Raw genomic sequence first — 17,730 nt, forward strand, 5'->3', positions numbered from 1 at the left:
AGTTGACTGTCACGTGACTGGTATAGCAGGAAACGGAAGATTACAAAGCATGCTGGGAAATGTAGTTTTCACATCAGGAGGTGTGTAGTTACCTAAACTCAACGCCGTATGCCTAAACTGTCAGAATATCACCTGTGTGTGTTTGATTCATTGAACATATGTGTTGTTCTGAAGGAAAACAATATTCAAAAGTGATTGAATATTTTTTTGAATACATTTATACATGATATATGGTACATGTACTGCTGCCTTATACCACTGGATGGTAGTAACTTAACAGTGAAGAATAGTAGACTGTACTGGACAGCAATGTTTATTTTTTCTTCCCTGAAAAATCTAATTTGACTTCTCTCTCTTTCAGTCACCTGTAGGTTTCAGGTGAAGGTTTTGACATGCAAGAGAAGACATAACACCAGTGTACACATTCAAATGAATGTCTGTGGGTACTGGTATGGTGCATGCCGAGAACTATTTTACATGTAAGTTATTGATTAAGACTGACATGGACCATCTGCATAATTAGCACATTTTTGAATGAAGTACTTTTAATGTTATACTTCCATAACCGTCTGTAGCTTTTAGTATGACTCTGTTGTTGACATAAACTGTTATCAAAAACAGGTTATGGTTCAAAATGTATAACTTTGTTTTATATTATTTAATAGGTGGCTGATTTATATAGCAAACAACATTTCCTTATGTCATCATGGCAGGTCTACCATGACTCAGTGTCATGTAGCTCCATCTCTGCCAAGTAATTAGACATGGCTCTGCATTGTGAACGGTTCAGAATAATTACAAAAACGGTGCATGCCGACCCATTTAGCCTGTTTTGTAATTGCCCCCTTTAGTGTTATTTTGAGCAGCACTTGGTTAAAAGCAGGCAGCATGCAGCAGACAGCAGGCATGGTGAGCGATAGTTCCTGGTTAATGATGCCTCAAGATATTTCCCAGTCAAATGAAGGTGAGGTCGCTCTCCTTAGGTGAATTTACTCCACTGTTGTTTGTTAGGCACTCATCCACAGTGTGGAGCCACCCTTAAAGCATACACTGAGACGGAACAGATGGCAGCTCCTACCCGGAGATGCAGGGCACACTCAGTTGGTCAGATTATCAGCTATAATTAGGATAAAATCATTAAACTGCTTTTTATTTTTCCTTAAGCAGTCAATAAAGTAATATTAGTGTTCAGAGGAATACAGAGACGTCATTTTATTTTTTCTCTAACTGTTCAACCAACAAAATACCGGAAGTCACGTTTAACCCGAGAATCCAGCTATTTGTGCTTTCCCAAATAATGTTTTTGGATTCAGGTATATCCCTTCTTGTGTTATCATTTGTGTTTTGTATCCAGTACATTAGAAATATCATATGTCATTTATATGGGAAATCCCCTTAAATTCACAAGATTTATTCAGAAACCTAACACCGTATGGCAAATCATACTAAATGTTTCCATACTATATTGACCACAGGTGAATTTTAATCATTTTGAATGGAAGTGCAGATGTGACACTAGGGGACAAATTATTGTTTAAACTGAATCAGCCGAAAGTAGACTGTAGCATATATTCAAGATAGGGAAAATTACATTGTCTAAATGCATTTAAATATTGCTTCTTTTGACCACATATTCTTCAGAAAATACCTTTGTGTCTGGTCTTTATCTCTTTCCTCCTCATGTCCTTCTCTCAGTAAACAGAGACAAGCAAGCCCACTTTTTTTCCTCTTGATAAGGTGTTAGCAGAAGCAGGTGGAGGGCACTCTGCCACATGCTGAACCATCCTTCTGTTGCTGCCTGTCTCCATATTACAGCAGGTACACAGCATACCAATACACCAACACTGAGAGAAACAAGCACTCTGCAGCAATTTGGAGACAACAAATACGGCTCAAACACTTGTGAGAAGAGAGATCCAAGCCAAGATATCAGACAAAGATTGATTGTGAGGCAGCACAACAACTGACATCTTTGCTGGCTTCAGCTATATCTTTTTTGTTTTTTTCTCAGGATCTGTGATGAGAAAGTGTTCATTTCAAGCCCAGACTGCTTCTGCCATTATATGAAAAGAGATGATAAAGAAGTGTAATATGAATGCAAAAGCTGCAGAATGAAGAGGGTTTTTCATGTTAAAAAAAACACAGAGAATAGTTAACCATTATATATTTAATAAAGTACAAAACAACATGGGAATGAAAACTGTACAATAATTTATGGATCATTCATTCTTTTCCTTGAGTCAGCATTTTCAATATATCCAGGTTGAGCTGAAAAATGCTACATTGTGGAAACAGGGTTAAGTCTTTCTATGGGAATAAATAGATTGGAGCAAATATAATAATATGTATAAAGAATCTGCAGGATAATCCATGTACAATATTTACAATTAACCTTAATATATTTCAAACAAGAAAATGCATTCATTATAACACTCTCATTGGCGGGAATATTAAATTAGGAAGATATTATTGAAATGACAAATAAAACCTTAGTATTTTTAAATTAAACATATAAATAGTTTGGGTACCTTGGAGGTATCTCTGAAGATATTCAACTAACTTGCTTGGCTTAATATGACTTAAGTAATATTCAATTTTGAATAAAAAAACTGTTCAAACTTCAGTTATACTTTCACATAAAAAAGACATACATTTCAAGGCATACTTACACTTACATCTCACAATAATTTCAGCAAAAGTCATTTAACTTCTGTCCCAAACTCTGGACAGAAACAGTGCACGATCAAGTTGTCTATTGACACACAAGTCTCCTTCATCCCTTGTGCAAAACAACCTGCCACCAAAACCAGTGTTTCAGGCTTTGATAGCAGAGAATAGAGCTACACGATAAGTCTTCAAGTGAAATGAGTTTCGTATCAACTGCTGCTTATTCCAGCAAACTGTGACTGGGTGTTTCAGGAACGTGACTGATCATATCGTAGATGGTGGTGTGCATATCCTGAACGGACTCAAGGCGAGCCAGAGATCTGCACGAGGCCTGCAGGATGGTTGCATAGGGAAATGTTAAGTACACACAACCTTTGAACAAAAGTTAAGGCTTAAAAACGTGCTGCACACTGAAGCCATGTTGATGTTAAATTACCTGTGCAGACTCCATTTTCCCAGGTACAGAGACAAACTCGTAGATTCCAAAGTCTTCTGTTGCATCTTCATGTCCTGTTGAGACAAAGATTTTAATGTCAGACCACTGCATTAGCATCTATTTTAAGTCAAACATTACAGTAAAATTAGTATAATTGCACTATAAAACTGCTTTTCAGTTTAAATCAATGAGACATCGTGACCTTGTTTGCTTTACTGCTATAAATCGCAATGACTTTCATTTCAAAAGAAAAACTAAATACATTCTCATCCATTCACCTGAAACATATGATGTAAAATATGTACATATATGTAAACCTGACATAGGCTTACTCAAATTGTTGTTTCTTCTTATCATTGTTTTATTTGTATGTAAAAAAAAAATGGTTAGGGTTATTGTGATTGTTTTGGTTTTATGTATGCACCAAAAACACCAAGACAAATTCATTGTATGTGTTAACCTATAAACCTGTTTCTGATTCTGATAAACATGTGATAATAACAACCAAAAAAATACTATTTAAATTGTCTATATTCATTTTATATTCAAGACTCTTACCTGTTGTATATGCTCATGAGAACTGTTGATAATAGAGAGAAAGAGAGAAATAATTATTCACAAATAGAAAACATTTGAAATGTTTATAACCATAACTGCAGAGTTTAAGACTCACTATTAAAACAACCTTTGTCAATGCGGCAAACTAAGAAATGGTCCTACCTCTCTTAGGACGGCAGGTTCTCTTGAGGAAGAACAGCAGCATGCAGCTGATGATGAACAAAGAGCTAACGACGACGGCTGCAAAAGGGGGAAAATTGCTTCCTTCTTGGATATGCTTCTCTTTCCCTGTAGACAAATACAGGAAGAATAATTAGTTAGGTTAGTTGGACACACTCATGTTCCCCAGAAGTTGAGGTTGGTGTCACCGTGAGGTCTAATGGTTTGAAAAATATTGACTGTCAGATAGATTGATTCAACATTTGGTAGATAATATTCAAGACCTCTACCCGAGAAGATACATTTCAATAGTTGGAGATAACCTTTCTTCTAGTAGCCTACCATCTTAAGGTTACCATTCTGGATTTTCAACATCACCCTAGTCCTTTTTGTTTTGATATACAGGTACCTCCAAAAACTAAGATATTTCCATCCGCCTTAGCTGTACATTGCTAATTAGCTAATATTAGCATGCTATAGGCTAAATTGAGCCAAAAAGGCCATGTTCTTTGCTAGCATGGCTAGTCTTATTTAAAGTGAAGGGATCAGAGCTTCTTTGGTAATGTTCATAAAATATTTTGATGTCAATAAAAATGGATGCTTTTAGGACCTCTATTGACTCAATAATCATATTTTAGAATCATAGCCAGTATCAACATTAACCATTATGAGACCTTGCCAGTATCACCACGACAACATATCAATGTCGCATTCGGCACACAGAAACTACACATGCTATAAAAGTTAGTCAACAAATACAACAGCTGTTATCCACTGTTGACTTTCCCAGCCACTGAACTACAGGCTGCAAATGCTGAAACCTAGCAACAGAGATAAAAAGCCAGTTTCATTATATTTCATGCTATATCCATAACTTGGTTTCACTTCACCTGTTGTGCAAACACTGCTTCAACTAGCCTATAGTTTTTTATCCATTTACACGTTTCCCAAGCTGCTGTTTGTCATTGTCAACATATATCTGTCATAGCTAATAAACCTCTTCTGCTTTTGGCATGACACACTGTTTACAGAGCGTTTATCTCAAAGGATTCCCAAAATCCACCCACGCTCTGCTCTCTCCTGCCATGTTCCGCCCTCAACCCACCTGCTAGGTATTTGGCCACCACCAGAGTGAACTGGGTCTCGTCCTGCTTCTGCGTCACGTTGTTGAAGGCGCGGCACAGGTACTCTTCAGCCTGGGCCAATTTATAGGAGCGCACCTCCAGCCGCGGGCCCTCATAGATGACCTGGGTGGCATTGCGGCTCTTAGAGATCCAAACGTAGCTGTTGGGTGGGTTGGAGTCAGCCTGGCATTCAAAGAAGACCAGCTCTCCGGGATTGATGGTGAACACTTCCCCTGTCCGTAGTCCCTGGTCTGAGTTCACCTCCAGGTTGTAGGGACCATCTGCAAAAGCAAGAGTGGGTCGGGAAACATTACTTCTCGAGGAATGTATTGTGTTTCATTAGGCAGCATCAGATAAAAGATGTTTCAAATACAAGGTCATAGGTTTGATCCACAGTCTAGTTGAAAAAGTCTTGCCAGGGAAATGAAAGAGGGGTGATGCCCTTGAACAAGAACAGGTCATTTCTTTATAAGAGGCACCTTTTTCAGTGTGTGTAAGCAGATTTTAAGGATGTTTTTTTAATGGTGACAACAGAGGTGTCTCCCAACAGAATAAGGAAGGTTGTTTAGCAACTTGTTTAGAGTATGATAGGTTTAACTGTTACATTGCATTACTTATTATGTGTTGCATCTAACGTAAATCAAACAGTGACATCCATCAGCTTAAATTGGTTAAGTCACACATTACAATGAATAGAAATAGAATACACTTAACATGGAGAGGTATTTTAACTGAAAGCTGTGTATCTACTTTTTCCAGAATGCTTCTGAATGCTAACACAAACATGCTCTTTTTATGCAAGCAGAAATGATGGCAATGCCAGATTTACTTGTGCATTTCTCAGTGACATGTTATTAACACACTCACTGTTTTAGAACACAGAATGACACATGAACTGCATCCTTCTGTAATCACAATATTAAAAAAATAATCAGTTTGTGAAAAGTAAAACAAATTCAAATGAATTCACTGAATGATTATGTGTTCTTCCTGGTAGTAACCAGACTCACAAAACCAGGTTTATCAGTTGGGTGGACTACGTGCTTTATGGTGGAAGAGAGGAGCTCTGTGAGATAAGTCTGCCCCCATGCAAATACCCATAGCAGACATTCAGTTGTCAGAAAGACTGATATTGCAGATATTTACATATGACCTAATACAGTGTAAAGGGAGAGCAAAACAAACATGATGTATTCTGCAATTTGTATTGGTAAAGGTCTTTGCTAGTACAACCAGCGGCCAAATGTCTTTTAAATAAGAATATTATTAAGTAATTTACTAACTAAACTTCACAGGCTATTCCCAAATGTTACTATGTCCCTATAATGTTAGTCTGTGATTATTGACTTATTTTTTCTGGAATTTATTCATTCTGGTGCTCAACGCAGCTACTTTCACATAACAATATTTTTCTCAGTGAGCACCACTTCATATTGCCAGACTTTCTTTTTTAGAATTAAGACATTAACATCCTTCTTCTTATATTTTAAAACACTGCATATTAGATTCTCCAATGAACCACATTGCAATTCCATGGGCATTCATTAGGAACAGGATTTGCAGTTTAGAAGTAGAAGTAAAAGGTGAATTCATATATCTACTCACAATATACATTGAGGTCCACGGCCTTGCTTTGCAGACCCTGGCTCACAGCGTTGCTGGCCACACAGTGGTAAGTTCCTTTATCCTCTTTTCTCACAATACTGATAAACAATGTAGAGTTGTCTTGAGTAAAGTGGTATCTGTTACTGGCACCAAGTGTTTGGTTGTCTCTCAGCCACTGGAACACAACTCTTGTTCCTCTCTCGACAGAACAAGTCAAAGTCGCGTTAGCCTTGTCCTCAACAACTGCATAAGAGGGGCTCTTCTGAATGACGGGACTGGACACAGGGACTGAGGAATAAACAAAAATGTTAGACCTGAGTCCACTCAAATGATCATTATTACATGTAATGGGAAAACACTCACCGTCCACTGTGACATGCACAGTTCTCTCCTCCTTGATCACCAGTCCCGTCTGGTTATTAAACTGTATGTTGAGGTTCAGGTGGTAATCCCCCTCGTCCTCATGGTTTAATTTCCGGATTATTAAAGAAACATTGGGTTCCTTAAAGAGGAGGTGGTTGCGGTACATCATGTTGATGATTGTGGCCTCTTTGGTAAATGTCACCAACGTGGTTCTGGTGCCGCTCGGCCTGGTGTGGGACCAAGTTCCCTGGATCTCAACATCATCCAGCGGATAGCGAGTCTCAACAGACAGGAGCATGGGTTTCCCTTCAATCCCATGATGGACCAAGGAAGGGATGTGGATCAACTCAGAGCTGACTTCTGGATCGGTGAAGATGGGAGGAAAAGGAATAGGAGGAGAAGAAGGTAAACAAATTAATACACAATCACTTATTGCATCTTCCATTGACATACATATGTCTTAATACAGTACATCAAACTCATTTAAAACTTTCAGAAAGACAGTAAAAAAGTTCGCTTTATGTCGAACTAGTTTTTTTGTGTATTTTTATTTACTAAGCGAATATGTTTCGCTGTACTTAAAAAAACATTGGTTGGGGTTGAGATTGAAGCGAGAGTTATATTTTTGGTAACCAAATCACATTCATAATACCTTAAATATTCTTAATACCCCTTTTTTGTGAAAACAGCTACCGACTGCATCTGGAAATGGCGTTAATTAGAGCGGTGAAGTAAATCCAAAATAATGAGCCGTAAGAGAAAATGACACATCACTCGTAGTGATGATGTCTGTTGTTTTTATAAAAATATTGATTAATGCAACATTGGTATATGACACATTGTTCTGGACCAGTATACAAATTACCAATAACGAAGAAAATACATATATGTATATATACAACGCACATTTTGTAAATGAAAATGTGTCACAGTGCTTCTCGCATTATATTATTTGGGCTTTGCGGTAATAAAATATGAGGATGTATCAACTTGCACTGTTGTGATGGTGTGACCATATGGTGTTACAACATATTGTTACAAATATATTCGGCTTTATCATGAATTGCAGTATATCGACTTAGGAAAATACATAATTATTTATAAATTGCTTTTAAATTTAGTAATGGGGAAATCATAGACACAAATGGCTGTTTTTATCTAACGATGAAACCAGTTCTGATCTCATAATCTGTATCCTACTCTTCAAATGGTCAAGGTCCTGAAACTGTAATGAGTTAATATTGACCCAGCTCACTACACAGTCCCATTGTTGTGCGACAAGGATGAGTTACGTCTCTTTGATCCCAACTTGTCCCAAAACAAACACTAGGGCTGTCTGAAGTTACTAGATAACCGTTGATCTATTGCACCTCGCTGTCTGTTAAACACTGATGGTTGCCAGGGCAGTTTATTCACTGGTAACCAGCTGCAAACTAATATACTATTGTAAACACAAACATTACCAGGAGTTGAAGTTGTTTTTCTAGCAGCTTTTGTCAATTCAAATGATATTTCAATGTTTTATGACAGATAACAAGACATTTTCTTACTCAGTTTTCTTATATCTTCTACATGTTACGGATCATTAATATTATACGCTACGATGGTTTGATTTGAAAAAACATTTTGACAACTTCAACATTTATGTGTGTTTTTCTTGACAGTTTGAAGTTAAAAAGTGAGCGACTGTGTTTGGTTGCCAGGTTGATTTAGGCGGCAGCATGTGAGTAGGCAGTTACTGTGAAACTAGATCAGTAAAAAACATCTCACTTTTCTCTAACTTGTGTCCCTTTGTCTCACTTCTGGCTGTCTATCTTGTCTTTCTCCGTTTCACTTTTCAGACTGCTCATTTGCTTTACGATTTTAAATCAAATGCAAGGACTGGATTGGGGTAACTCGGAAAAGTGAGTTTTGTTCTCTCCTTTTAAACCCCTATTGCCTCACATCTCTCTTAAATATGTTTTACTTTATCCCCCTCCCCTCTGACCCGTCCATATTTCCTCCTCAGGGATGTCCAGCTGGTGTCAGCCAGGTCCCCGATGACTTCTGTCCATATTGCTCATCACAATAGATTCATTGTGTGTCTGGTGTCATGTCCTAAATAATGCAGGCGTCACGTTGACACGTTCCACTCCTACAAGCCTGCAGGCCAGTTTCTGCGTGTGTGTGTGTGTGTGTGTGTGTGTGTGTGTGTGTGTGTGTGTGTGTGTGTGTGTGTGTGTGTACAGCTTACCTGAACGATGTGGTCGTTTCTGCTCTGTGAGATCAACAAAAAGACAGAATAAGGAGGAGTGTGCCGAGCTCGCTCCTTCACTGTTGTCCCCAAACAACACTGGTATTGTTGTGGTGATACCGTGGAGATTAAAGACAATAGCGTTCGAGGTGAAAGGATATCTTCATTTAGTGGACACGCACATTCAAACAACTATTGTGTGGAGACCCACCAGCACCTGCCTCTTATCACCCTCACACACACTTCGAGATGTTTGGATACTAAATAAAGTCGACCGGTGCGTGTCAAAACGCCACCATGTTCTGTCCTCTTTCAAATAAGACAAATAGTGCTCCTCAAGGAGGGTTGTTGATACAAAACAAACAAACAAACAAGCAGGTGTGAGAGTCCATGTTTTGGGGACTTTAATGTTAGATACATCTAGTCATGTGAAAAATGCTGGTCCATGTCTGAGTCACTGAGCTGTGGCCTGGGTCACTTCTTCTTTCCTAAGAACAGCCTCCTGTTGTCTGTGCTCACAGACGACGACAACAGTAAAAAAGCTAATTCTGTCAAGTCACATAGGGATGTATATGGAAAGGACATGCAAAACTAAAAAGATAGACTCTAAAAGGAACGCTTTAAATACTTGAACTTACATTTAAGAAGACTGTAAAAGATTGAGATACATCCGTGTGAAGAATGTGTAATTGTGCCCTAAATGTAACATTTATTGCAAGCCAATTTTAACTTCTTAAAAATACAAAAACATACAGGAACTGTCCTTGAATTCATCTCACAGTTTTATTATTTTCAACCAAGTTTCAATCCTGCTTCTATAATCTGAACCCTATAAAAACAAAACAAACTCACAAATGTGTTACTGCGCACTAGAAAAAAACTTCCTCAATTCAGCCTCAGTTTTACCCTGCCAACCAACCAAACACAGCAACCACAGTAACTGCTACAGCAGCACCAACGCAACACTGACAATCCAAGCAAAACATCGCTCTATGGAAACTCACCTGTTAGGATGAGGAGAACACAGCAGACATAAAGCGCTGATCTTCCTGTGGCCTCCATGGCATCTTATCCTCTGGGAATATGTGTGACTTCTGACAGGCAGAGAGGGAGGGAGGGATGTAGGAAGGAGGAGAGAAGTGAAATAAAAAGGTGGAGGAGGATGAGGAGGAGGAGGAGGAGGGAAATGTGACTGGTTGTGGTGACAACATTTGCCAGGGAAATGAGAGGAGCTAGCTTTAGCCTGCATGCAGCCAGGCCCCTCCCCATGTGACACCAGGAGGAGGAAGAAGAGGTCAACCTGGCAGAAAGACAGCACAGCATGATCCTTACTCTCACACACACACACACACACACACACACACACACACACACACACACACACACACACACACACACACACACAGAGCTGCCCTAGGGCTAAGGGTTCCACTCTGTCGTAGAGCAACTGAGACTTAACACTGTAAAAGGATAGTTGAGTCTTAGCATTATAATACACCATCTGCCTGTCCTTCAGGGTGTGAAACAAAGAGAGAGCAGGCAGACAGAGAGCTTTTAACCGCCAAAGCCTCTCAGTTTGGTTCAGTTACAACAGCCGGCTATCAGCTATTCTGTCAGTAATCATTTGAAGTCTTGAAATAAGGGGACAAAGAGACAGAGACTGATACTGAGGTAAAACTGACTGGGGAATGTTGTTCTGACACACAGACCTTTGCAAATGCCTTGAAGACACAGACTCTCGTCAAGATCTGAGAGACGTACGTAAATGGTAAATACGTCATTTTTGTATTATTTTTCAGCCCTCAGGAAGACTTTGTGGGAAAGAATAGAGAGTAGAGAGAACACTGTTGTTAATTCTTGCCCACTAAGTCGTTTGATTTTTAGAAAAACAAAGATGTGTTTGTGCCACAACCAATGACCATTTTACTCTAAGCCTGAGTTTGTTTTAAAAGACTTCTAAAACTCATGAAGACATTTTTTATTTTAATCCGTGATGGAAATTCAGTTTTTATTGAAATCATACACAGTGAATTGTTTGTCTCAAACAACAAAGCACAAAATAGTCACATGTTTAACACTCCCTGCGTCTCCTCAGTGACTCGCTCAGCACAGTTTTGTTCTGCATGATCATCCTCTGAAAGGACGTGGTGAAACTGGACACTGAATGAATTCGGCCATTGTAGGTTGTGTCAATGAGTGCCTATTTGGTGGTGGTACCATTAAATACACTGATTATTTTCTCTGCTGTCAACTTCTCCACGGGGATGTGCATTTGCTGAGAAACCAGATAAAACTGAGGTACTGTCACATCAATACAGCATTTGTTAGCCAGAACACATGATTTGGCAAATTTGACAAAGAGTGATCTATTCATGTTGAGGGAAACGCATTTTGGTCTCCATTTAATTCTAGTAGAAAATTCAGTGCAGTCCAAATTATCTTACAAAAAGGATCTATAAAAATAGAAATACAAAACATAAAATCTGTTTATACTAATATTCTTCTATTTAAGTCACAGTCTTCTCTTGTACCATCACTTCATGAGGCACACTCTCTACAGAAACTGCAAGTTCCCTCTTTACCTTTAGATGGGGTCAGTGCATCAGTTATGAGGCTGTCCATGGATTTATGAACTGAACTGAACTGAACAGCATGTTGCAGTACGTTTCAGGGATAGTTTATCCTTATTAATGATTTTCGTTGAGCCGCTCTGGCATTGCATGGCTCTGTGGCAGAGGTTCACAAACTTGTTTTGTTGGTTTTGGACCCTTCAAATCAAGTGTACTCACGCCCTGTGTGACACGTGTCTATGAGTTTCCTCAGTTTTTAGAGGCCTGATAAGGTAGTGATATATCTTTTACAATAAAAAAAAGTTTAGAAATTAGGATAATAAATCATCTGAATTTGCATAACAGATTCATGATGTATACTTCTATGTCAGATACAGCGATTATGCACCTTTGGTCTTAATGATGTTGGAAAAGAGACTTGAAACTCAATAAATGGATTGTTGATCGCTTTTTAATCCAAAATGAAAGACTTAGAGGAAAATCTCTAATAGTAATAGTTAATAATAAATGTCCCATGCTTGAATTTTTGTTCCTATTTATGTTTGGTACTTTTTAGTTTATTTCTGTCTGTATGTGTTTTTATTGGTGCTGCTGCACGTTTTGCCCAGGACCAATCCCATGTGACTCTCATGTTTTAATAAAGGTTATATAAATAGGGTTCAGTCAGACAACTCGCGTGTTTCTTAATATGTTTATTAGAAGCAGCATATAGTTTGAGTTTGGCGTCTAGGCTCGGGCCTCATCACTCCACAGATTTACAAAGAACATTGAGTGATGATTCGATAACTATCCCCCGAGCCTACAGGTGGAAACTGGGGTGGAGCTGGGGTGGTGGTGGGGCAGGCAAGCAGCAGCAACATGAAACACAGCAGCAGGAACATGAACATAGCAATAGCAAGTGAACAGTGGCAGCAGCAGAATAGCGAGGCAGAGGCAGGAAGACCTGGCAGCTTAAATAGAGCGGCATGTTTAGGAGAATGTGTTTGGTTGGTTGTAAGAGGGATGAGGTCCGTCACGTGTTAATTTATCATTGGTGCTCGAGTTGACTGCCTGAACTAGCTCGCAGGCTTCGCCCCATTTAATACACAAATGCTGTTGACAGCAGTTTGGAGGTTCAGTTATGAGGTTCATCGTGTCTGCTTAGTGGGAATTTGTGATCCCTGAACCTTGTTCGTCCTTACCCTTCCTCTAAGATTACCATGAATTAAAGAATCAGCAGGAACTATCTGGCATATTTTATTACTCTGGTATGGCCTGGTGTGGCCTTTTTGGACCGCCCAACCAAAAACCAGGACACAGAAGCTTAGTGACACACCCACCAACGCGCACACACACAACCTCAAATGGGGGCCCTCATACATTGCTAAAACATGTCACATTTTCCATTTTCAGCCACCCAGCCCATGTCTGTGAAGGTTGCCCTACTTTACCACAAGTCCCTGGACTGCCTTCCGCTGACTCCAACTCTTCCAGCTCATCATATTATCTGTTTCTCCTTATTCTTGTTGCTCCTCCATCTTCTTCTTCTCCTTCTAATGTTGATCCTTCTTCTCCTGCTCTTTCATTCCTCCTCTCCTCTTGGAGCCTTGGTCTCCAGCTGTAGATACTCAGAGCAGACACAGCACACCAGCCCAGATCAAGGCCACACTATTGGCAAATGTGTGTGTGTGTGTGTGTGTGTGTGTGTGTGTGTGTGTGTGTGTGTGTGTGTGTGTGTGTGTGTGTGTGTGTGTGTGTGTGTGTGTGTGTGTGTGTGTGTTATGCGTGTGTGTTGTGTGTGTTGTGTGTGTTATGTGTGTGTGTTGTGTGTGTGTTGTGTGTGTGTTGTGTGTGTGTTGTGTGTGTGGTGTGTGTGTTATGTGTCTGTGTTGTGTGTGTGTTGTGTGTGTTATGTGTGTGTTGTGTGTGTGTTGTGTGTGTGTCTGAGATTTCTCAATTTTGATCANAAATGACCATGAACAGTAATTTAAACACATCTGGCCAACTCCATAGGTATGTGGGTGTTCCCAAAATAAATTAGTTTAATCTTAATCTCGATGTAGTGCTAAATGCTGTCTGAGTGCACCGGAACGAACGCCCCAGTATGAAGTTATTATTGCTGGCAAACAAGCCCATGCTTGGGCATGCTCCCCCGGGAAGACTTTTATTAAATTATTGAAGTTAAATTCATCAATCTGGTGCATTTTGAGAGCAAAATTAACCAGGAGACTATTGATGTGTGTGGTGAGTTTGGTAGTAATAAGCTGTATAATAGTGATTGAATATTATTGTATTTTCTTTTCTCTGAGTTGCACTTTGCAGACAGTACCTGAGCACTCGTTTTTTCTCCGGCTGTGGATAGAGACCAATGTAATGTGTCCAGCTCGGAGGACGGCGCGTATTGCCTTTTTTTTATCAAAATGTGAGTGTAGTTCGTTGTCAACCTTAGCACAGTACTTAGGAGACGTCATTTGTGTCTGAATAACGTTTTGTTCATGAGTTATTGATCCGTGAAATCAGAATCTCCCAATATCGTTCCAACTGAACCAAGCCAGAAGACCGTCTCAATTTGTAGACCGCTCGGTTTGCTGTTCCTTCACTTTATTTTTATATTTATATACATTTACTTTGGACGAAAACTTAGCGTGAGGAAAGGCAAGTGTGGCGTGAGTGTGTGAGATATGGGTTAATTGCGTGACTCTCACGCTCAATGCCTGAGTGTTGGCAGCCCTGCTGGTGATCCTGGTTATTCATTAAGTAAAACCTGCTTAATAATATAACCATCAAGATGTTAAAATAAGGAAAGAATCTTATCACTACTGGATTGTTTTGTCATAAAACTCTTTCCTTGTTTTGCTAGAACAAGAGTTAAGAAGCCACCAAACAACATAAGGTGTTGTTGGAAGATAAAAGAGCTTCTGAAGGGTGGCAGATGTTAGCTAAAGGTCTCATTTGAATTTAACACTGATCCTCTGTTTATGTTTTTGTGGGTGTGTGAGATAGAGTGTGTGTGTGTGTGTGTGTGTGTGTGTGTGTGTGTGTGTGTGTGTGTGTGTGTGTGTGTGTGTGTGTGTGTGTGTGTGTGTGTGTGTGTGTGTGTGTGTGTGTGTGTGTGTATTCGTGACCACATGAATTTGTATGTGAGTGTGTGTCTGTTCGTGGCTAAGCGTCCAGCCCGGCCCTCCCCATCGGCGGAGGTGGCAGGTGTTCCTGTGTCCCCTAAAAGAGCAGGTTTTTATGTCGCCTCCTCAAGTTAGTGGCTTGGTTGCTATGGCGATGCCCCAACAGAAAGAGGCTTGTGTCTGGGGGCCGGTGCCGGGGAGAGGAGACGGGCAAAGGGAAGAGGAGAGAAGGGGGCTTTACTTGCACTTGGACTTCAGTCTGGCTCGACAAGAAAGAAGAAAAAGAGAGGAAATCAAGTCAGGGACAAACAACAGGCTCCGATTGTGTGGCGGCACCATGTCTGTTCTGCCCAAAATGTTGCTTAAATATTAAGCTTCTGATAGGTGAGCAAGACCTGACTCACACCGCTGACTAAGTGATGCTTGTAAATCCTGACAATGGGATTGGGAACTTAAAAAGGAACCTAATATCACACATCCTATCAGATTCCTTCCCAGGTGTGACAGCTGTCCACCTAAAGACTTTAGGTTATTATCACTGTACCCTATGCCTGGTCGCGTGGACATCCCCCTCTATTTAGGCGGGACAGGTAGACAGGCCCACAATCAATCTCTCCCTCTCTCTGTATGTGTGTGGGTGGGTGTAAGACAATCTGGGAGAGACTGGGAGTCACCTGTCCCTTGTTGGCCTCCCTCGTCCCCCTTGGGAGGGCCGTAATTCTCTCTTGGCTGGACTGATCAGCAGCTGCCTCGTGCACACACACACACACACACACATAGAAACACACACACAGATAGACACACATAGGGACAAGGCAAACACAGTCAGAAACACAAACATGCATTTTCTTTCACATCTCAAAGTCAGACTGAAAGATTGTGCTGGCCTTCTTGGGATGCTCAAAAGAAGCAGCACATTATGACTCAAATTACACATTCAGTGAACACATGACACCATGTAATTACTGTACTAGCCTAAAATTGATGAAGTTTTTCCCTCTAGGTGAGAAATCTAATCATCATCATTGTTTTTTATATTAACATGAGTTCCAAATGACTACGGTTGTGTTACATGTAAAAAAAACCTGGTCCGTCCACGGCACCTGTATGCACTGAAGAGTAAAAATTAGTAGCTACCTGTTATCATGGAGTATTTAACAACTATAGCCAGATATTTACCTTAGGTGTAGCTCAACACCATAACAGACTTTATAAAGAGTGAATATTCGATTTTCATTTCTTAGATGTACAGCAAACACAGCTCCAATTAAATGCTAATGCTGCTCTGAGTCTGCTAAATATAGGTAACAATATACGGTGTCAATCTTCTGTTTTCAACTTGGTCCACTGCCTTAAATGGAATTCAACTAATGCAGGTTTAAAGTGCACCTATCATGCTATTTTTAGGCAATAGCATAGGTCTCAGATATATAAAAATATATAAAAAACATGTCTATGAAGTGTTTTGCTCAAAATACCAAACAGATCACCCATTCTAGCCATGCTTCATATCCCTTTATTTCACTTCCTGTTTCAAAAGTGCTGATTTGGGGTATAAGGCTTTAAAAAAAAATAAAAAGGAGGGGGCTGACCTCATGTGGGAGATTCTACCGGCAGATACTGCCGTGATGAAACGCCATATCATGGATTATCAAGGATTATTTTGAATATAATATATTGAAACAGTATGGAGCTCAAAGGCTTTCTCTTTTGCCTGTTATACCTCAAGGTGAGTTCTTTTTTATTTCGTGCTTCTTCACACACACATGCTCTGTGCAGTACAGGTTAGCTCTGAGTGTTAGCGATGCTAATGTAAACACCGACCATATTACGTCCAAAACAGTCGGGCATTGTTTCTGATAGCAACGTTTCTGATTGGGCCGTGGGTGTAAAGCCAGCCTACATTTCCGATATGACGTCATATCGGACTCAAATCTGGATCAGCTCCGTTGTAGCCCCGTTTTTAGAGATTTGGGTACGGAGGAAAAGAGAGAGGGTTTTATTTTCTGACGCTGTGTGAGTTCCCTGACACACCGGGGACACATATTTATGTATAAAAGACATAAAAAAGTGCATTTTTGCATGATAGGTCCCCTTTAATATAATAAAAGCCTTTTCGTTACACCATAATTGAGCATCTACAATACATGCAGTCACAAGAGAGTTAATCATAGCAAAGCATAGCATTATGTATAGACAATAACTTCATCAGGATTACTGGTATTTTTTTAAGCTGGGTTTTGACCTCAAAGAAACTTCTGCACATAATTAAAAAATACAGAGTAGAGTTCAAATTCATTTTATTGAATGGGATCTTGAGCTTCCAAATAATTCTCCTTGGGGCAGATCACGGGCTCAAAAGGCTGTAATTACCTCATCTAACAGTCATAAAGCAAACAGGTCTGTAGCTGGCACTTTAATCAAACAGTCATTGTTTCATTTTATAATCAGAGCAGTTATATTAAGTTATATTACCACCTGAAACAGCAAGTGGCTGCCTTAAATACAAAAAACAAAGAAGAGGAAATCTTACCTGGGCGCGGGGAGTTGGCTGCCTTTATGATCATATAGGCTATCTGGAAAACCTTAAAAACACAGACAATAGACCGAGTTAAAAATTCACCAATATCCGCAGGGAAATATTTTAACTGCAGTTTTAATGACACTGGATTTCCACTGAAGTGTCTACACTTTATGTCAGAGTTAATNTTGGTTGATTATTGACTAATGGTTACACAACCCAAAAAAACATTATGACTTCACAAAGTGGCCAAAATCTGATCAGCTCATTTTCAGACAGGATTTTATATAAATGGATCAGGATAAAAAGAGAGAGGGTCTTGGTTCCTGAAACTTTCAGAATCTCTTTACACAGAGGGGACACGTGTTTATGTATAAAATATATTCAAAAGTG

At 39.7% G+C, this 17,730-nt stretch overlaps 1 protein-coding gene across 1 annotated transcript; it reads right to left on the reverse strand.

The window, feature by feature from the left end:
• Positions 1 to 2,158: 2,158 nt before the first annotated feature.
• Positions 2,159 to 10,359, reverse strand: hepacam2 (HEPACAM family member 2). Its single transcript, XM_010770257.1, has 9 exons — positions 10,150 to 10,359; positions 6,913 to 7,272; positions 6,550 to 6,837; positions 4,926 to 5,225; positions 3,824 to 3,949; positions 3,662 to 3,683; positions 3,564 to 3,583; positions 3,104 to 3,177; positions 2,159 to 2,998 (listed from the first exon to the last, which is right to left on the reverse strand). The coding sequence occupies exons 1-9, from the start codon at positions 10,205 to 10,207 to the stop codon at positions 2,888 to 2,890; spliced, it is 1,359 nt and encodes a 452-aa protein (XP_010768559.1). The 5' UTR covers positions 10,208 to 10,359; the 3' UTR covers positions 2,159 to 2,887.
• Between the last annotated feature and the right edge of the window lie 7,371 nt (positions 10,360 to 17,730).

The sequence above is a fragment of the Notothenia coriiceps genome, unplaced genomic scaffold (genome assembly GCF_000735185.1).
Source record: "Notothenia coriiceps isolate Sejong01 unplaced genomic scaffold, NC01 NC01_scaffold00008638, whole genome shotgun sequence".
Classification (NCBI taxonomy): domain Eukaryota; kingdom Metazoa; phylum Chordata; class Actinopteri; order Perciformes; family Nototheniidae; genus Notothenia; species Notothenia coriiceps.